Source organism: Psittacula echo (assembly GCF_963264785.1).
Source record: "Psittacula echo genome assembly, chromosome: 2".
In the NCBI taxonomy this organism is placed as follows: Eukaryota; Metazoa; Chordata; class Aves; order Psittaciformes; family Psittacidae; genus Psittacula; species Psittacula echo.
In genome coordinates this window covers 90,878,988-90,901,816 of record NC_137737.1, presented here as the reverse complement: position 1 = coordinate 90,901,816, position 22,829 = coordinate 90,878,988, and the positions used below count along the sequence as shown (strand labels likewise).

General features: G+C 38.6%; 1 protein-coding gene across 3 annotated transcripts in view; it reads right to left on the bottom strand.

Moving 5' to 3' along the window:
• The window catches only part of FHOD3 (formin homology 2 domain containing 3), a gene marked incomplete at both ends in the record, with an annotated part of 373,934 nt that overhangs the window by 4,960 nt on the left and 346,145 nt on the right, over nt 1-22,829 (bottom strand). For 2 of the 3 annotated variants that reach the window (XM_080639441.1, XM_080639442.1), the window contains 5 exons: nt 9,029-9,190; nt 11,481-11,652; nt 14,257-14,280; nt 19,227-19,419; nt 21,480-21,670. In XM_080639441.1, the coding sequence (XP_080495567.1) occupies nt 9,029-9,190; nt 11,481-11,652; nt 14,257-14,280; nt 19,227-19,419; nt 21,480-21,670 (742 nt within the window). The remainder of the gene's footprint in view (nt 1-9,028; nt 9,191-11,480; nt 11,653-14,256; nt 14,281-19,226; nt 19,420-21,479; nt 21,671-22,829) is intronic. The other variant, XM_080639443.1, reaches the window with a different exon arrangement.

Below are 22,829 nucleotides of genomic sequence, written 5' to 3'. Positions count from 1 at the left end.
GGACTTTACGCCAACATGTCCAGCAATGGCAATTTGCAACTCAAAAGTTTAATTCAAAGAGTCTTGTTCATATTCTCTTATTTTAATCCTTTTCTGCATTTGTGTTTTTATGTCATTATCTATATATGTTATACTTATGTTTAATTATACATATATCATTGCTTAATACCAGTAGGCCTAAACACTTGATAAAAACACTAAAACATTATGTGTAGAGATTTTCTTATGGGAATTGTAGGTAAAATTTTGGATTTCATCATATATCTCTCTGAAGAAGCAGAGCCAACTGAAATGTGGTCTTTGTCTGGGTTAGCCTCATAGAAAGCTCCATGTATTATTATTGCCATGCAGCTTTGCTTTGAGTTCTGTTAACACTTCATAGATGGCATAAGTCTCTTAACAAGAAATTCTGTAGCTCACAACCATCTCCAGGTGTAATTTACGGGGCTGTGACATAGAGAGGAACTGAGCAGTGGAAAAGGATGAAGTAGCATTCTGTAATGAAATCTTGTGTTTCAACTGCAGATGGCTTATGTTATAGGGAACAAAAGTAACACTGGTTTCATGCAGCCCAGAGAAGCTGGGCTGCGTGAAGAACATAGGGGTTTTAAAGTAATATTTAACATGCAATTGAAATTGTTAAAGTTTCCAATTTTATATATTCCACAGATCATAATTTACATAGTCCCAACAGTAAAGCAGAAAAGTAGATTTAACTCCTTCTTTGAAAACCTCCTATGACATAAACCCTCTAATTTTCAGGACTTCTGTGAGTTCCACTGTAAAAAGTTACTACTAAAAGCAACCCTGCTGCCATCATTTCTCACACTTAATTTCATTAGTCAGAAGTGATTCCACTATTAATAGGTAAAGCATCAAGAGCATAGAGCTGACCAGCAACTGAGCCTGCATGTAAGCACTGTTTTCAAGGCCAGACTATACATTAACAATGAAAGTAAGCCATCTGACACAAGCGTTTTGGACATGCAGGCTTTACATTCTACCTGAAATTTTAAAATGTCCCACTAAGGAGGTAACTTAGGCTTATGAACACACAGAGCTGTCTGTTGGAGAGTGACTCGGAAGGGAAGTGTGACCATGTTTGACTGCCTGGGCTCTGTGGAATACAAATTCATTTTCCCCATTAGGAATCTGTGCTGGAAAATAAAGGGATCACTCTGCGAGCCCATCAGATTAAAAATAACTGCGATCAAACCAATCTTACAATTATGCTAACCAAGTGGTGCTATTCTGCCTAGAGAGAGTCATATACATACATATATTATTTTTTGACATAGTGCTGGGGTAAGATAAATTCAGAACAGCTCCGTGTCAAACATTTATGTTCATCTTCTAAGGGAGCCTTCCCTCCAAACACATTTGACACTCGCAGCTAGGCGCAGTCGAATTCCTGCCTTCACAGATCCTTCTGCTAAACTCCTTCGTAGCAGCAGAGGGCTCTCTTTGGCAGCTGTGACATCGAGATGCTCCTCTGGAAAACCCCAGAGGAGACCGCTTTTGATACTGCACTTCTTTTGTAAGGCAACTGGAAAAGCAACCCTGTAACTTCCCTGTCTTTTCTTGCTCTCAAGTGAAGCGCTTTCCATCACAGCTCTGTGATCTTGTCAGCCAGCAACTCACTGCTGCTGATTTCTTACTGAGATGCTGAAAATAATCATCTTTCACAGAAAGGAAGGACGATGTAAATAAGGAGTAAATTACTATCAGGAGATAAGCCTGAAACCCCACATTAATACAGAAAGAAACCAAACAAAATACATATCTTATCAGTTTATGGCTAGCAGTGTACAACTCAACCACATGTATATTTTTAATACTTAAAAATTACATACCCCACTTTTTCAAATTAATCCTGTGACAAGAATTCAAAGCCTTGAAACATACCTTTAAAATATGGCAACTACAATGAAAACAGAGGCCAGTGTAAATGGACTCACAGACATAGTGAATGGCAAACTGGCAGAATTGGAATTGAAAACAACTGTTTGTATCTCTTGTAAGCTGCAAACAAATTAAGTAAAATTAGTTTTTTCTACAGAACTACAGTTGAAAAAGTACCAGAAGTATATACCATACTAACATTATTTATACAGAAAATGTCAATACCAGCACCCTGTGACCTGGGAATATCAGCAGCTTTATTTCCTACTTATACTGACATCACTTGCTTTTTATCAGCTGCTCATCTCCTGCCAGTTTCTCCCACATTACCTTCAGCTTGTTCTTTCCTGCAATAAAGAAAGTACCATTTGGCCAAGAAGAGGTGATCAGAGAAATTCCAGCACTCGTAAATCCTTGCCAGAATGGGAGCCCATGGGAGACTGCAGAGCACTCCTTTTTTGGTCCTCCCAGTGCCAAAGGCACAGCACAAGGATGTGCCAATGGTCTGTAGGACCCTGCTGGGACAAAGGAATCACCTTTGTGTATGCAGTCTTTGCTAAGACCAAAATCTGAGCAGTGGACACTCCTTCCTCCACAGAGTAGCACATCTGGGTGTGCATTTAATCCCATGAGGTCACAGCCACTATAAACACACAAGCCATTATAGCAACAGCTTTCTCCTTGTTCCTACACCATGTCATCTGGGCTTGGGTAATTCTAACACACATGCGCATGTGAATGTCTGTGTAGTGTTCAATATCTCTGTCCTCCCTCTGTGAACTGAAATAAACAGGGATAAAAAAATATGTATTTTCTATAAAGACCACATACGTAATTCTGACTTCTCAGACCAATGCAGTGATTTCCCACTTTCTTTCAGCTGCTGTATTAAAACAATGCTACTCAATTTTGAGTAAATGCTGGATTGCACAGTATCTCTAAATACTGGTACTGGAATCCAATGCAAAGTTAAGGAACTTAACTTAATGGTGCAGACTGGGTTAATTTTATATCTGACTTCCCTTACATAGAAAAGATAAAGCTGTTTCAAGCAGAAAGTTTGAGGATAGGAGCCCCAAAACAAATAATTTGTATCAGAATCAAACTCATTACAGGAATGACACATTGATTCCTCTAAAACAGTAACTGGAAAATGAATTTAAGCCTCTTTCATGAGCAATTTTTCTAGTGGATTTTTAAAACAGGCTTTTAAATTATCTTTTGTTTTGAAAGCTACATGTTGTAAAACTGTACAGAATGATGGCAATTTCACTTTCACAGTTCTAGGACCAGGCAAACACTCTTGAAACAAAACTTGAGATATGAAAGCTACAGTTTGAAACTCATGGAGACTGTCAACAAAATACACAGGTACTACACATTTGAACAGTTAACAAGAATGCCTGCCCCATCTGTCAAGACCATTTACCTTAAAAGAAAAGTATAAAATACAACATTGCAACATGTAACAATGTAATGTAACATTGTAAAGTAGAAACGGAACACTTAAATACATACCTACTTAGAAATGGTATTAATATCAATAACCACAATTATATGTCATCTTACAATTGACAAAACTGAAAACATGGAACTAGCTATTCAGCCTTCTGCTTCAAATAGATGCACTGAATTACAACTATTAAAATGCATGACGAGACCTATAGTCTACTCAACTTATCCTACCTCTTCTGTGATTCTCCTACAGCTGCTGATGCTGGCATATGGCACAGATGAGATACGGGACTTCCCAGGCCTCACCCTGATCAGGTACATCAATTTCTACAGATCACTGTGATCAACTGTATTTATTATTCATTCATTATTATGACTATTTTTTATTTATGGTTTTATTTCATATATTGGAGATCATGGAGTTTAGTTTCATCATTTTATTGCAAAGATCTTGCCATCCTAAGGATGAAAGAATGTATTACTTGAAAGACATCCAAAAGACATTAGCTATCTTGGCATCTAATGGAGATAACCTTCCAGCTGCCAGAGTTTTAAGTGCTTTATCTCACGCTCTGTTTTCATTCAATAATCAGATTTTTATTAACTGAGTATTGACCTTCTGAAGGCTCAGTACTTTGTTTGTGAGGACAAACAGACTTTGATAGTGAATATAATTTGCGATATATTTACTTTTTCTAAATGTAAAGAATTGTTGCTAAATGTGCATCATTAACTAGATTGCTCCCTCTAACTTCTGATAGGAGCTACTCAAATTCTAAGTGAAGTTGCTTGCCTTTAAAGCATTTTATATAGACTTTCTGTATGTAAAGCTTTTATTTTTTTAAAAGCATAATTTCCATTAACTCCTGCTTTTAGTCAGGCTATAAATACCAGAGGAACAGTCTCTCTCCTGGTATTTTGGCACTTCTGCATCTTTTCATAGCCAGAAAAAGTAAGTGGAGAGACATGAAAATGAAAAAGAATGAAAAAAACAAAGGAAAGAAGAAGAAAAAGTTAACCAAAGCACTCTATGAATGCCAAATAAAAATTACACACCTTTGGATTCAAATAGTCTCCCATGTAGCATTTTGTTTACTTACAAACATGTTTATTCCAAAACATCAACTGCACATGTTACTAAAACTTGTCTCCAAACTTGTTGAAAGCTTGTCTCCATTCCTGGTCCTTTGGCAGAGCTCTTTCCCACGTTTTGGCACCTGATGACAGTGTGCTAACTCCTATTTCACTTTTACTGAAGGTGCAATTACATATGAAATACCCGATCCGGGATGTTCTGTTGTTAAGTTTAATCCACCAGCCCTGAGCGTATTTGTCTAGGATTCAGGTAATCCAAACTCAGTTCCTATCTATCTCCTCCACAGTGCACTCATATGAGCCTGACAGATTTCTTGGGTGGTGCCTCAGATCCATTTCTGCTTAATGACTATACAAAGTTTTTACTCCCTGCAAGTCATTATGCAAATACATCAATAAATCCTTATGAGATGTTTCCATATCTCAAGGGTCATTCAGAAGGTATATTATTAAGTGATGTGATTCCATGTGATTCCAAAGCCTAATAGAAGAACAAGGCATAATCGTGTCTCTCCTCTTTTTTTAAACATCACAAATAAGTTTGATCAAGTCATCTCACTTGAATATTGGATTAAATACTTATTCAATTATTACCTGCTCCAAACCCATTTCATACAGTCACAGAATAGTCAGGATTGGAAAGGACCTTAGGATCACCTAGTTTCAGCCTCCCTACCACGGGCAGGGACTCATCCCACACTTCTCTAACTCACATCTAAAGCAGATTTTCAATGTTAATAAAATCTAAGATAAATAAGAGTACACACAGAGAAACATTCTGAAATAAAACAAGTCTCTTAACTCTGCAACATCCACATGTAGTATCTCTAGCAAAATCCAATACAACCACCACTGTGCTACTCACCAACAAATACTAGTCATGCCTGAGCCCTACCAGATGCAAACAGTGCTGTACAGTCAAGCCATCTTTAAAGAGCTATTTCCTTGGTGTAGTTATCTGAAATTTTTAAATTCAGCTCTCTGTATTAAATAACCTCTTTTCTTGGCTGTTTTTTTGAAATCGCAGTGGTATCTAGTATAATATTTTCCCACTGGTGCAATGCCTGCAAACCTGTTCTGTAAACTGCTAACATTAACTTCAGCAATTGTATTAACTAGAATTTGGACTATCAAATAGAGTGATTCTTAAAACTTCCTTATCCAGATTTTCCTTTGCACTCATTGTTTATTATGGCATCATTTGTGAAGGTCATCCTAACCTTATGGGAGAACCAAACAATCCTAATTATATTATTCTTTATTTTTTTTCTAAGTCGATGCTATAAAATACTGTTATAAAAACCTTTCTCACAGAAAGCTGCCCTTAGTCTTGAAGAACAGAAACAGTGTATTTTCAACCTAATTTGTATTTTATGATTTTAAAATATGCTGAACTGACATCTCCAGAGGCTGGGGTCTGTTGTATACACACAGAATAAGGACATTAGAGTGAAACAAAACAGCAGAAGCTTCCCATGGCAGCATGCCTTGAAACTGTCTTTGAACCACCACCTCAAAGGGTGACAGCATTTCAGTTTCTGTGGCTAATTCAATCCTGTGGCTTTCTGATGAGGCTTCTAATGAACGAATACAACTGTAAGATTGTTTTCTCATATATAACACCACTCCAGTACTTTTGGTAGGCAGGGCACTGACCCCCCATCTTGAGGTAATGACTTCCAGTTGGTTATTGTACTTCTAAATGTCAAATTTTATCCTTAAAAACCTCCACTGTGTAAAAGTCTAGCACAGAATTAAGTTCTCTCCCTGCAGATCATCACAGGAACTCAGTTGTTTTGCACCTGCCATCCACCTTAGCTTTCTGTAGTCCATTTCAGCTCCCACTGAGCAAATTCCTTCCTATTAGGTCTCAACTGACTTCAGTCATATCTGGATATATCAGTGACCCTTCATATCTTCAACAAACAGATACGGATGTTTCCATCTGCCTTTTGTTGGATGACTCACTGCCTTATTTCTCTTCCCAATTTATAGTTCTGCTGATTACTCTGAGAGTGCAAACTCTTCTATGTCATTAATATGTAACAAAGCTCTCTGCATACCAGATAGTCATGCTGCTCAACAGTTACAAAAGGTAAAATGGTTCAAATGATCATGTCAAAATGTCACATTTTCCCAACTATTTCTTGAACTTAACCTTTTCCATATTTCTGTTTCTGTTTTCCCCTAGTTATAAATGCCCTGAGCATCCTTCTTACTTCACTTCTGTCTTTTTTTTATTATGCCAAAAAAATATCCTTTGCCCATGAGAACCTTCTACTTGAACCACAGAAAACGTTTACAGTGCAATTGCATATGAATCTTGTGGGTTTCTAAACATGTACCTCAGGTCAGGGTCACTAATATCTTTGCTAAATGCTAAGTAAGACTGACAAGATTTCCAGTTCTGCACTGAAAGCAATGAGACACATGCAATATAACACACAGTGAAAATCATCCCTTTCAACTGAGTTGTGCTTTGATGTCCATGAATAGATTGACTACCAAACTCAAAGCAAAAGCCAAAGGATGCGTATGGGAGCCTGAAGATTGAAGGTGGTGAATCAAACCCATCAGATAATCGGCTTTCTTTGCTCTGCAGATAATAAATAACTGCTGACCTATATAATTGAATTATGCCTAAAAATCGACTTTCTAACAGGTTTATGGAGGAGCTGTGTTATATTTCTACCTGGAAGATCTGCTTGTTTAATTTGCATCATGCATTGACAAAGGCCAGCCTCTGTTAATTTCTTGAAGATGCCACATTATCAGTCCATCTGAGTGTATTTTAGAGCTAAACTATTTCATTTATTCATTACCTAGGTATACTGACTACCAGAGTGAAACAGTTCAGTCAAGATACTCTCTTTTCACACTGCCTTTCACCACACGCCAGCTGAAAGAGACACTAAACTACTGAACTTTATGTTTGTTTTGAAACCGCCTTTTAGTCCAGTTAAAAGTCTCATCCAGATCTTGAAGAACAAACAAGCAAAAGAACTGGTTTCTGTCACAGACTCATAGAATAGTTAGGTCATGATTAATTACAATGGAAATCAGTCCCAGCCTAAACATTTACTGAATGCTTAATCCCCATTAATGTTTTTACTGAATGTAAAAGCCAGCTCCATGGAAAAATATACCATATTCATGGAAAAATATATCATTTTTATTATCATTATTCTGAGAATATATTTTTTTTTGGTTGGTTGGTTGGTTTGGTTTCTTTTTCTGCAGCAAGTGGTTCCTTGGGAAAAAGGTACCTGGTAAAAAGCAGAAATAAGACTTTTTGGTGTGTGTGCATGAAGGTAGCACTGCTAACAGAGGAAATATTTTAGCATGGGATAAACCATGGTAATAGGCAAAGATACAGGAGGTTTATTTGATATGCACAAGCCAACTAGGGTAGCCAGCCCATGCAGAATGCCAGAACTCCCTGGGGAAGAGGGTAGCAGCAGAAGGTGATGCCACAAAGAGGTACGGCACAGTGTGTGACAGAAAGACAGACAATCCTGTGTCAGCTCATTTTCCTTGCTTGGAGTCTGGCTTATCTAACTGGAGTGCCTACTTTGCTTTTGTTCTTGTCACATGCAAGTTTCTTTCTTAGAATGTTGGGCAAAGTAAATATGCTGTCAGCACATACTAGTTTATAGCAATCACTGCTTACATCAAATGCTTTTGATCACCCACTATGTTACAAAAATTCCACAAAAAAGGGAAAATCTGTGTGATTTTTCACTCACTTTTGTTGTCACCTCTTTGTCCTAACTTCCCAGAAATGCTAAAAAGATGGATGGAAAGGCAGTCAAAAAGCCACATATAGTGAATGACATTAAATACTAAAATCTTATGTTCTTTGGATATTTATCCTTCTCACAGTAATGGCAGTAGTCTCTGAACATAAGGAATAAAAAGCAACCAGAAAGACCATCACCTCTTAAACATTGTATTTACTAAAGTGTGAAATCAAATTGCTCAAACTTGTGTACCACAGCTCAGCCCTGTGGCCACTCTACACTGCTGAAAGACCGCCTTATAAACATGCTACCTTTTCCCCCCTGTGATGGTTAAGCTCCTTTATAACCATTTTGCAGCCAAGCAGCGGTGGATATTTTGTTTCCAGGGCTGTGGAAGTATAGTATACAGCATGACAGAGAAAGATTTTAAAAGGTGAAATATCTTCTTGCTTTATGAATAAATTCTACTAGAGATACAACTAATCATATTTATGCCAGTTTACAGTACCTTAAAGTATTTTAAGGTGTCTCCATTTGAGGTCCTGATCTGACTTCTCTAGGCACGACTAAGTACTGTCATCAGCTATAAAGCACCATAAACTAATCTTCTTCTTTTACTGCTATGGACATTTCAAGTTCTCTAGAAGACAGAGTTACCCACTGCATACAACATAATTAAAGCAACAGTAAGAGGAATACACACCAATCATAAGTATACACTCAAGCTACTATGAACTACCAATATGCCTGCCTACTAAAGGCCTGGTCCTTACATGAATACACATAAATATTTGCACATTTGCTTATTTTGTGAAATTTAATAGCTGTATACTCACATGACTTTCTATTTGCTCGTGACCGCTTCCTCTCTCTAGGCACCGCTCGCTGGCTTGGCACTTGGGTGGCAGACTTAACAATGCGATCCATGATCTCATCTGCTGCATCATCTGTTGCATTAGGTGAATCATCGTTGCCAGCATTCCATGAACCGATACGGCCTGGAAAAGTCCAGCAGATTAATTGAGGGAAAAGAAGGCAAACAGTCTTTTGCGTCACTTTGGTTTTGCAATTGGGTTTTTGGGGGAATTACAGCAGGAAGCTCAGTCATCGCTGCTTGAAATTTGCCAAAGGAGAAGACTCTGCCTAACGAAGAACATTTCTAAATAATACCCTAGAATTTCTGCTGTATCAGCAGAGAACAGATTGCTCAAACGCAATTACAATTTTCTATTCCCTTCCACCTCAGAGTCTTATTCTTCACCATACTGGCAAAGGTCTGCCAGAGACTGACTATAAACCAAGTTTTGCTAGTGCTGTATGACCAAGTTTCCTTCCACTCCTATTACAGAAAGACTAGCACACATGGCACATCTTAGAGATTGATGCAAGTCAGCAAGACAAGTCCTATGCACCAAAAGAGAGAAAGAATCAGCTTCTGAGCATCTGTACCGCACAGCCTATGGCAAACACGACATGAAAAGGGCAAAAAGCATGTTTTGACATATCTCATTGTCCTTTCCACAACGAAGAATTCACCTTCTCATCACAAAGCTGTATGTGTCCTGGCACAACTGCGTGTGCTCTGTTACGAGCGGAAGAGCAAGAGTCGTTGGCAAGCTGAAAAGCTAAATAAGCAATTTTGGTTAAAACCACAAACAAACAAGTGAGCCATGTCTCCAAACCCAAGGCTCTGGCATTCCTCACTCCACAGGCACATCTTTGGGTTCCTCCACTACAGGCTACTGTTCCATGTGCTTTTTGGGTTTTTTTTTAATGTGAAAGCTAGTATGCAGTGTGAACGCTGACAGCGAGCTTTGCAGGAGAGTGGCTGTGGCAGAATTGCAAGCAGCTAAAAATTCATTTGCAAGGCCAGCCTATATCAGGTCCCTGATACCAATAAACAACAGCTTTTATTAGCACTCTGCTCTCCTGCTTGGCTCCTGACTCTCATCAAGAGCAGTTCTGTTATGACAGTGCTCGTGACAAGCTTCTGTCTGGCTCACCCATCCTCTGCCTCTGCTGTTCTTCAGGTGAACACAAGCTGACTCTCATTATCAGGACACACTGCCTGTTAGCATTCAGTGGATTATTTCAGCTATTCAGAATGTTGCAGTGCAGTCTGAATTATTGCATCTCTGTACTTTAAGTAGCTGACTTGCTTCTTAAACTGAGGCTGTGAAACCTCTAAATTAGACAGGATTGAGCCTTAATAAATTACACACACAGGGACTCAGTGGTGGATGGTCTGGTTGTGGTATCAGTGGTACCAGAAAAAAATCAAGAAAATGTAAGGTATCCAAATGTGAGGGAAAAGAAATACCAGAAGAGAAAACTGAAGACTTGGGTTTTGCTGCATCACCTTCACTACAAAACCATCCTTCTGGTATCGTACGTATGGGAGGAGGTGAGGGGAAGATGAAGGAAAATAAACTGGTGAATCCACTATCTGTAAAATCATTTAGCATAAAGAAAGCGGTTTAGTGGCAGCTTAAATGAAGAGGTGTACCAGCAAAATTATGTCCTGGACAAAAACCAAGGCTATATCATTGCCAAGAATGGTTGTACCAGTGAGCTCATGTCAGAGTATCAGGTGTTGGAATCGGTGGATTGGCTCAGGTTTTAATTTCTTCCCTGTCAGCTTTCAGCAATCACCCATGCTGACACTTGGAAACAGTAGAGCACTATGGACCTCAGAGAAAGAGGCACCAGCCAGGACAGCAAAGAGACGCAGGGCTATCCACCTCAGCTTTTTATGCTCCTAGTCTCCACTTAATTCACTACCCCTAGAGTTTAATGGGGAGGTGATTAAAAGATTCATTTTCTTACCCATTTTCTGCTTCCCCTCATTCCTAAATTGCGGCAAAGCCATTTCACTTTAGTTTGAATTGGCATTTTCTACTTTTGCTTCTACTGAAAATGAAAACCATATCACAGATTCTCGGATGCCCCATTTTGCTTCCATGATGAGAACAGGAATAAATACTGGGGTATTAGCTGACAGCCATGCTCACAGCAGGGCGAGAGGTGGGAATTTCTGCAGTCATGGACTCCTAATGTCCCCAGGCACCACTTTGGCTGTGATACACATTAAAACTTCAAGCAAATCTTTCTACATCCCTGTGCCCCATATATCCACTTTCAGCATGGAAACACCACTGGTGTGTTTTTCCTTCCCCATTGACCCTTTCTGCTGCAAGTGCTATGAAAGACAGCCATGATACACATGTGGGCCACTATGTTGCTACCATGCCATAGGAAACGTGTTCAAAGGAAACTCCTGGCACTTACCTCGGCTGGCCCGGCTTCGAGTGCGGACTCCGAGTGTCGTGGTGCTTTCCCCACTGATGGAGGAGGTCTTCAGCACGGCCTTCATGTTCTCATGCTCTGCAGCGTCTTCAGCATACTGCAGCCCCTGGGCCTGGCTCTGGCAGGGGGGTGAGCTGCTGGAGAACTTGCCGGACTGAGGGAGGAAAACAGGTTTGTTGTTTTAACAGAAAACAGCATGGAGAATAGGCCAGAGATGTAATCGTGACTTACAAGGAGAAAAGTGTCCCCCTAGGCTTGGAGTGCATCTATTCCCAAAACAGTTGCTCCTCTCCCAGGGCATACACCCTGAGCAAATATAAACTGGAAACAAGGTGACAGCAGGGAGCAGATACAATCAAAAGAAGAACAGATGTATTGGCTTAGGCTTTGGAATTTTGACCTTCTGACAGTGTAAGGTACCAAGCAAGACTTGCTTTGAAACCTTTCACCCAAGCTGGACCCAGTTTGGGGTCAGGTATGACACTGAGGGGAACAGCATGAGACCTGACACGAATAAGGAATTACTTTTTATTGTTCAATCACCTTTCAGTAACAAGGCAAAATGAGGAGAGTGGTCTAGGAAGAGACACCTTTTCCTCTTGTCTCTCTGCACTGCTGCACAGAAAATTCCCAAACTGTTCTAAAACGCAAATATCTACAAGTAACCTTAAAATACATTACCAGTAACGCTGAAAAAATCCCCCGTCGCAAATCACCCAGCCAAATTATTTCATGGCCAACACACAAAAATTGCAGTCAGCAGTTAGAAGAACAAACAAAACCTTACAAGAGATTTAGGAATCTGCCCTCTGCTTCCCCAGCCCCCCCGTGATTTCACTGTCACCACGACTACGTGAACAACAGCAGCTTCATTAGCTGGGCACACATAGCGCCTGGATGCAGCCGCTCCACTGACAGCAGCCATCTAGAAACGGATGAAAACAGCAGAAACAGATACTTTCTAAGGAGAAGAGCTTGCACTGCTGGGCTGCTCTCCCTTTCCGGCCTCAGCCTATAAAGGCCTGTGATGTTAGCTGCTCTTAGCTACAAGAAAGGCTGAAGCATGTTTAAAATACAGTCCTGGCTGCAGAAAATACCACCTCTGTCAATAGCAAACAGGCATCAACAGATAATAATTCTCAGTCAATCAGTCCAGCATCAGAAACTGAAATATGTTTTCTTTTTGGTTTTAATCTTTCTCACTCTGGCCAATTCAGCACAGATGAAAGAAGGTGTGCTGCATTCTGTTCTTTCTTTGTATAATAAACAACATTAATTATTCTCTTGATGGTACTGAGCCAGTCAGGTGAAGGGATGCAAACTTGCAGAGCCTTTCTGTCTAAGAACAGTAAATTGGAAGAAAAGACTGGGCCCTATATTCATAGCTTTGATCAAATCCCTGGGGCTGTCAAGGCTACAAATTAAAATTACTTAATCTGGAAAACAATGACAGGGTGATTCTATTTTAACATTATGACGTTTCCAGGTAGCATAGCAAGGTAACTGAGTAGCAAAACAATAATCCCTACAAGGCACTAAGATAAATATACCAGTGTAAGATTTATTTGTTGATAGTGAGAAGTTTGTTTTCTTCTTAAAATATTATCTTGCAACATTCTGATGCGGAAAGCAGGCAAGTGCTAGAACTTCATACGTGAAATTAAAAGACAGAAAAACATTAGAGAGAAACTTCTATGAGAGTGCATGCCATTTTTGCATTAAGAATACTCTGTTATGCACAATGGGTTGCAAAGCTAATCAATACCATCTCAGGAAAAAAAACCCCAAAGTATAAAGCCTTCACATAACTGTTAGTTACTATTCACACAGGTTAGTTAAATATTGGCATAAACAGGCTAATTCATGTAATTTTCTTCCTACTCCCCAAGCTATATAGCTCAAATCATCACTGGGGCAGAAGCTCTATAGCTAGCCCTTTATTTCACTTCCTTAATTTTCATATGTTGCTGTAGATTAATGCCCAAACCCCAGACTCCTGAGAAAATTACTGCCATTATGACACAGTGAGCATTAAGCCACATTGTTTATGTTTGGCAAATTGAGGAAAGCTATAATGCTGAACAAAAAATGCATTGCACAATAGATGCTCCTCAAACCAGTACATTGTTTTATTATGAATATAGCTGCCACACTATGGTTCTTCAGTTATTTATTCACTCCTTTATTAATTTTCAATATCACCTGCAGGAACTATTAGTGATAAAGGCATGAACTACTCCATGGCTCACCTCTATGGTGACTGACATATCTTATTTGCAATCCATACAATAAGGAGAACCATTACAATTTGCTTTGCATCCTTATATCCTGAGGCTTTGGAAAACCTTATAAAATAACACCATTTTGACTTCCACAGCTTAATGATGAGTATGAAAATACCACGGTATTCCGTGGCCCGAGGTAACTAATGATCCCCATAACATTCAGACCACTGTTTTGGGTAGTGGGGATACTTTGCAGTTTTGTAAACAGACATTAAGGAAAAGAAATGAGGAAACAAAATTATTAAGGCCTCAGATCAGGATATCCTTATCCAAGAGAACAGGTATGTTTATGGTTAAAGCTGACTGTAAAAATGCATTCTTATGATTGAGCCTAAAAGCTAGGAGAAAAATATCATGGTTCCTAGTTGCAGTCGAGCAGATGGAGTTGAGCAGTCCATATTATCTGTGTTAGAAATTAGGTGTCACAGCACACGGGAGACACGGAAATGACATGCTCTTTCAGAGAACCATACCTCAGCATCCTCTTCTTCATCAGTCTGCCACCGGAAACAAAGGACAGGGTAGAGAAGGACAAATAGGAAGATTTAGGAAAGACAGTATGGTCAAACCATGACAGAGTAAGAGGTAACCATGGTGTTGTTTATGCAATTGTAACAGGCCATAAAAATACAAATTGTATAAGGAATTAATTCCTGAGACAATCAGCTTGCTTGTTTTCTTAGTGAACTGCATGTAGAACAGACTGTGACTGTCAGTAGGGTATATAAAAAATTGCTGATTTTTTTTAGAGAAGTTCTGAACTGAAATTTCCCCTAAACCATCCTATAGAGAAATGAAGAACTGAAACTATCCTAACCCATCCTATTTCTTTCCCTTGAGTCATGAGGCTGCTTGCTCACTTTCTGCCCTGTGGGAATTGAGAGCACTAGGAAGGATTCAGTCTCCTTTTTTCAGGTCTGTTCAGCACGGGGAGGTCTTGGCTGCTCTTCCTCCCAGTGCAGAGGTCAGCTTCTTGGCAATTCCTTTTCTCTACACTTAAGTACTTCTTCTAATTCCATTTTAAGACATGGCTTTTCAACTTCCAGCTTAACAGAACACTCAAATCAAATGCTGAGTAGTCTCTCAATAGTGCTTACAGTTCTTCAGTAGCTGCCCAGTATCAGATCCTGGAAATGAGAGAGGTGCAGTTATCCTTTGTCATTCAGGGCTTTCACCCTCTGTGACAGCAGGCGTGTAAAACTATCTTGACAGTTACACTACATAATGCAATGGGCATATCAAAATATTGTGACATATGGAGTGCTCTTATGTTTGGGGATTTACAGCGAATTAGGAAGATATTTAGAACTGTGTTCCCAAATGCCTGGGGAACTCTTTTCTGGGTTATAAGATGCCCCACATGGAAGGTTCCCAAGAACAGAGTTTCCCAAGTATCTGGGATCCTTGTTTCCATAATTTTCAGTTTCATTGCTTGTGAAGTACAATCAGAGGCCAGAAATTCGATGCATTTTATATTTGTGGCTTTTGTTTGTTTTTTTAGAAGAAACATTCCACCAATTCTATTCCCCTCCCCAGTGTTACTAATACATTTTTTTGACCTTATCTTCATCTCAACTATGATTTCTGTCTGGGCTTGATACATTCTGTTCCAGAAACATTCATCATTAAAAATGAAAGCCTGATTTACTTTGGCCCTCAGCTTAGTTTCAGCACAATCTCCATAAGAAGATTAACTGCAAGGGTGCTGAACAGTACATTAACATTACTTTTTAAGGGTATGTTTTATTCAAAGAGTGAGATGCTTATTTTTCTTTGGACACAGTGGCACTGACAGAAACACAGGCAGATGTTTTGCTGAGGGACCTTGGCAGGTATGTTCCCTTTATATTAAAAAGATCCATTTGTTTTTCTTTCCAGGTGCCAGGAAGTCACACCATAAAACAATTCTTCTGAAGAAGGCCACTGTTCACTTTTTGGCATGAACAAGGAACAGAAGGGAGAATAATAGGAAGCAAGAACATACTTGTACTCTAATCCATATGTACATCAATATAATAAATAAAAGACAGGAGGAGAGCAAATTAAGCTAAACAATATGCAAAAGGCACTCAAGGGAAGGTGAAACAGCAGAGTACACACATTACAAAGAGTGTGCTCCAAACAAAAGTGTATGATATTACTTTATATCAAGCTAGATTTGTACAGAGAAAGTTCTTTTCTGCTGGCCTTCCTGCCCATTTAATCGAGCTAAAAGTGCTTTGCTGTGGACTTAGTTTAGGGCAATGGGCTCCTCTCTGTTTGTAATATTACCAAAATTGCTGAAAGAATACTGCTATAGTGAATACTCACAGGCACAAGATGTGTATTCTAAGAAAAAAAGACTGCTTGATTCTTCTGTCATCCAATATTAGATACTGCAGGATAATCTGAGATCTCCCTCCTTCCGTCTTATTTTTCCTTTAGGCTAACATTTCTATGCAGTGGATTTGCTGTTTCAAAATATTATTTATATTACATAGCAATTTTGGAAGTGAAACTCTTTTAAGTATCGTAAAAAGCAGAGCTTCATAAATCTGGGATGCAGATGCTTATATTACCCATTATTATTAAAATTCATTAAAAAGCTCAGACTTATATCTATAATTGCATTTTTTCTTATTTTGCTTGCTTGTTAATTTTAGTGTGCCTGAAGTGAGTGCTATCATTGGCCAAAGCCAGATATGAGGTTGCAGAGGCAATTTTCCCTGTGAAACTGTGGAAACTCACTGTTCTCTTTTTTTCCCCTAATTCCCCCTACCTTTCTCTCTTTTGCAGACAACATTCACCAAGATTTAAACTGACAGTGCTCCGTCCATTTCAGCTATTAAAGAACATACAAACATAAAGATCTCTGCGGTCAAAGGTTGAAAGACTAGAAATATTCCCATTGTCTTTCTCAGCCCTACTCCATGTGAGCAGTTGCTAAAGCTGATGCAAGTTCTCCATGCATGCAGCCAGCAGAGTCTCTCCACGCAAACAGCCAGCACCTCTCTGCCTTCCAAGTCTGCAGGGGGGACCACAGTTTAGGAGATATGTGCCTTCTTGTTAAGAACTGGCATGGTTCTGGCTTAATTCTTTCCCATTTTTGCTAAAATCCCTCTTCTTCTGCCTAAAAGCCACATACTATAAGGTGATAAAAATGAGATCCTGAGGAAACTTTCTAAAGGCCAGAGAAGTAAATATCAAATAACCATGCAATTCTTCTAAGTTACCAAAAGCAGAAATAAAAATTCCACAGGACTACTTCTTATCTTATTAGATCTACTTTCTACTAAGTTTCTTTCCAATCTCAAGATCTAAAGTTTCTTCTACAAGTGTTTTACAACTAGCTGAATATACTGTCAGTGCATTACTGATATCTCTTCGCTTTCCAATGCCTTCAAATATAAAACACTAAGAAAATCAAGACCAGATACAAACCACAGCCAACATAAAACTCCCTGGTATCATCATTCTTCACACATAAATATCTTCCATCCTGCTGTGTTGGAAACTTATTTTGAGGTAGATCTAACTTTGAAGTTCACAGAGGAAGCTGTGACAAATAGTCTGATGCAATTTTAATTCTGTTTTACCATGCATTGCAATCAAATGAACTGTAAACAAGACCATATTGCTGGGCTACAGTTAAAGATTTAGGAAGTCCTGAAATAACCATATGGCCACATGAATAATTCCCTTAAAGAACATCTCCATGAGGGGAATTTTAAAGAATGTGTAGCAAAAAACATGGAGCTGCCTTTCCGGGGACCTGCAAGATATTTTGAGGTGGAACACTACCTTTCCGATGGCATCTAATTATTTTCAAATCTCAACACTATCTTAAGACTGAACAAGACAACTTCTTCCAATAGTATTTTTTCCCTGGGGAAGGCCTAGCTGTCTCCTTCCTTACATTTTCAGAACACAGCCACTTTGCCTGGATCTGCTCCTCACTGACTAGCTGTCAAACCCGAGCCTTCTGGCCTGAAAGGGTCCCTTCTCTCTGCTTCCTGAACTCAAATGGCAGTGATCAGATTTCCTTTTCCCTTCACCTTCCCTGCAGCAACAGGACACAGAGAAGGTTTCTGTCCTGCCACAACCAGTTCTTCCATACAGGTAATACAGAAACACTACATCATACTGTAGGAAACTGTAACCCTCTCCCAGTATTGTTTAAACTAATATTTCTGGTTTAAACTAATAAGTATTGAAGCTATCTGTGGAAATGAAAATTTTAATTTACCAATCTCTTTGGTTTAATGCTATCTTTTAGTTCCTCTAGAATATGTCAGGAAAACCAAGAAGTAATTGAAGAAAGTGATCTCAGTTCCCCACTGGTAGTTTTGAAAACTTGTATGATTATATTAGACCCTTCACATAAAATAAGAGCTTCTTCCTTAACCTAAGGCTACACCAAAAGGAAAATCTTCTGAGATAATAATACAGGTTTAATATTTTCTCTAGATAGGGCAGATTTCCAAATTTAAAGAGGATATTGCCAGGAAAGATCTATAAATAATCCTGAGTCAATGACCTAAATACAATCTCAATTTATATCGATTTCAACACATATATATTTTTTTGACCCCCACAGCCTGAGCCACAAAATTGTAATCAGTGTAGAGCTTTTCATGCCAAAGGCAGGGGTAGCTGCATGTGCAATGAACCACTCACATCTAATTGAGACTCCAGATTTGGATTTTGAGACAGCTGGAAACTTTTATTAAGCACTGGCACTTCTTAAAACTTTATTTGGATTGAGTCAAACTACATCAACTTAAAAAAAAAAGATAAAAAAATCAAGGGGACGTTAAAATTTACTATTCTGAGAAAACTAATCTTAGTTTAATTTATTCTATCAGCATGCAATCAAAAAAGTCTGCAAGGTAACATCTACTGTGAACATAAATTTGTCTGTTCTTTCAGAACCCCGAAGTAGTCTGTTCCCATAAAATTGGCTGTTCTGTCCTTTAAAGTTAAGAGGAAAATTGCTATGTGGGTGCATGCGCATATATAAAAAAACAGATAAAACACTAAGATTAAGGATTATATTAGAGTATTCAAAAATGGAGAAAAAAATCCATTTAATTCAGTTGTAGCCACTTAAATGGCTACAATGCTATAATCTAAATGCTTTTATTTTTCTTTTTCATATTCTTGGCTGATCAGGTACACACAGCTCCTGGGGTCTTTCAGGTATTTTGGCCACTGTCTGTACAACACACAGAGGTGCACTTTTTGGATGCTTAATTTCATTTTGTTCTCATTCTACAAATTAATAAGGAAGCAAAAAATATACACAGTCAAGGACTTGAAAGTTTTGTCTTCTAAGAGAGCAGAGTTCATTATTTACAGTAGCAGAACCTTTTAAGAATAAAAGAATAACAACACTTCATATATGACATTCAGTGAAAGAACGTTTTAAAAACCTGTGCTGTGGGAGATGTATTATGCCACTTACATCTGTTATCATTTTCCCTCTGGTCTTGTTTCTTTCCCTGTGGTTTGCTCGTTTCTGTTTTTGCTGCAGAACTCGTTCCCTGGTGGTGCGGTATTCCAGAGCAAATTCGCTGATAATTTTGCAGAATTTATTGATGTTCACTTCACGTATTGCATAGGGAGGATGGCCCATAAATAACAAAAATGAGTGAAACCTGGAAAACAATGAGTTCATAAATGCAAAGGGAAAAAATCTTTATTGATGGTTTCTGGAAAATAAATGAATAATCAGTGAATCATTTATTACTTTATTAGCTCCCATCACTTCTTCTGTGCTACAGAATTTTCATGGATGCCTTGCATAACACTGGTATGTTTTATAATTAAAACCATGAAAGTCTAGTCTATGATAACTTCATCCCAGTCCACTTTCCCAGACTGATGCAGGAGATTAAGATGTTTATGGAACTCCATCTACTTTACATGACTAATTTGGCATATGAACGACCAATCTCATTTCAGTTATAGAAAAAATATTTGTTAAGTTTCAATTCTATTTATTTGTATTAAGCAACTTCAAAGAGGCTGTTAGGATGTTGAGGAAAGTCTAGACAAGAAGAATGCAGATTTACAGGCTAGAAAACACAAGAAGGAAAGAATTTCTGGTTCACAAAACTGACCATAAAATTATATTATCTACTAAGTACTTTAGTTTGGGATACTCTCAATTCACAGTTTTACTGCTTCTGTGGAATTCAGAGCTTTCGCACTATTTGCCACTTTTACTATTCCTTCTATACTGCGTGATTTACAATAGTGCACTGAATGTTTAAAAATGTATGGGAATTCCTTTTAACTGCATCTACGTCCCTGATAACAAAATGTCTTCCCAGGCCTAGAAAGATGCAAGTACATGGACATATTTTTTGAGAACTATAGTAGTAGCTTTAGGACATAATAGGACAGTTAATTTTTTTCTTGTTTGTACAATGTGCATGGTAAAAACTGAAAACTGGTGAATTCACTTCCTTTTCACTGCAGTTGGGATTTCTGCTTACTTATGGCATGAAAACTAAGTCATGATGAAAATAAAAGGAGGAGCTGAATCAACTTCTCTAGCATATATCCACAAATATGTCCAACTGTGTCCAGTTCTGGGCTTCCCAGTTCAAAAGAGAAAAGAAACTACTGGGCAGGGTCCAGTGGAAGGCTATGAGGAGGATTAGGGGACTGAAGAATCTTTCTTATGAGGAAAAGCTGAGAGAGCTGGGCCTGGAGAAGAGATGACTGAGAGGAGATCTTAACAATGCACACAAACATGTTAAGGGTGGGTGTCAAGAGGATGGGGCCAGACTCTTTCAAGTTGTGCCCAGCAAGAGGATAAGAGGCAATGGACACAAACTGAAACACAGAAGTTTCATCTGAATTTGAGGAAGAACTTCTTTACTGTGAGGGTGTCGGAGCACTGAACAGGCTGCCCAGGGAGTTTGTGGAGTCTCCCTTTCTGGAGACATCCCAAACCTGCCTGGACACATTCCTGTGTAACATGCTTTAGGTGAACCTGCATTAGCAGGGCTGTTGGACTAGACGATCTCTGGAGGTTCCTTCCAACCCTAATGATTCTGTGACTCTGTGAAATTTGGGATCATTTGGTATCCAGATCCTAATTTTGACCACAGCAATTTAGAAATTATTAAGAAGTTGGAAAATCTCTCAAAATTTCAGTAATAAGCAGGTACATAGATAAATTACTCATATGACTTAAAGCTATATTTGTGAATCTGAACATAAGAAGCTCAGGTGTATTGCAGAAGTATCATGAGTATCTACATTTAAAGGCACTACAGTGACTGTTAACTCCACTGGAAGAAACTAAACCCAAGAGCAAGTTCTAAGGAGAAGAATCTTCTGCTGTGTAGGTGTAAAACACACAGTTGTAGATCTTGCAAATAGGAGTGGTGCTGCATATAGAAAAATTCATTATACAAGACTCATTTCAACCTCTGCATAGGACAAATTTGTCATTAGAACTTAATTTCTTTTTTTCTACAGCCTGATTTTGTTTATCAGACAGCAAGCCAACCCCCACTTACAAGTATTCAGGGAAGGACAGAAACTGTAGCAACCATAAAGCTGGTAGCTTTTGGAGTTGAAAGACCTGGTAACATTACTTGCTGGAAACACTTATGCAAAAGCATATTTATGATGTCATAATTTATAATTTTAGCAAGTCGTTTATTATCAAGATATTGCTGTCACCAATCTAATTCTGTACCTGTTAATTATTCTTCTATGAACAATCTTCAGGATTATGATTCTTTCTGCACAGTCTTTAAGGAACTCAGACATTTTTTGCTTTAGAGTTGGCTTCATTTCATGCTTTGCTATAGCCTTCAGGTGATCCCATGATGCTTTGCACCGCCTTTCCATCTGACACAAGTTTTCCTGGAGTTGTTCAAAGTCAACCTGAAAAATAAAGAAAAGGAAAGAAAATGTAACACTTTAAGCAAAAAACACTGTGGTAGCATCCTTGGATATCTGTACAATGCAATATATGTATAAGAAAGTGTCAGCGTAGTGGTAGCACAACATTAATTCACATTATTAATTACTGCTACCAAATAATTAAGAAATAGCTTTCTCCGTTGCACTTGTCTAGACATGAAATGTTAGTAAGAGAAACTGAAAACAAATAAATACCCATATACATATAAATTTGGTTTCAGTCTTGGAGGCCTAGCACTAAAGGAAGAGACAATAAAATATTGTGATATGTTTTTTCCTTGGCTAATAACTTCATGCCTGCACCAAGCAACTGCACAACTCAGTTATTTCTGAGGTAATACAAATACTTTCTTTTCTTGTTAGTCCTTTTCTCTACTACTCATAGCTTTTTCTACCCTGTTTACTGCTCACTGTTGTTCCCAGCCAACACTTCTCCAATTTAGGAAGCACTTGGATCTCTTCCCTAGTCATGCACTGACTTGTTAATGATCTACTTCTAATCACAAAATTCACAGGCCAGAGTTTTTTAAAGCTCTACTGAAAGTAAGTGTTGTTTAGTGATCTCAGCACTAACTTTTGTCTCTTGATATACAGTACAAATTTGCTGGCTTATAGCAAGATCATATAACGCCTTTGAAAGCCTCTCAACACAGTTAAAATGAATGACTGCACCCAACAGTAACATTCATCAGTACAGAAGCCAGTGCATTCCACAGAAGGTGAGAGAGAGCTTCTCCTTTATTCACCAATCAAAAAAGGTGTTCAAGTCGCAACGATCTACAGAAGACATTCAGGAGGTGCTGCTAACAACTGGACAGAGTGCGTTAATGACCCAGCCACAGCACACAACAGATGAAATAGTAAAACTATTCAACATGTTCTTGAATTCTGAGGAAAGGAAAAATTCATTTTACAATACCACTTCACAGTTCAGATGAACTCAAGCTATAAAATACAGATTTAGCTCACAGACTCTAAACACATCAGTGTTTGGGATGTTAGTTTGGTACTCCAGCTAATTCCTTACTGCTAAATGAAAACCAGTGTCAGAAACAGGTTTTATTTCACTCTTATTAGCTGTGTGCACCATCCACTGCTGAGACCTATACTGAGGATAGCC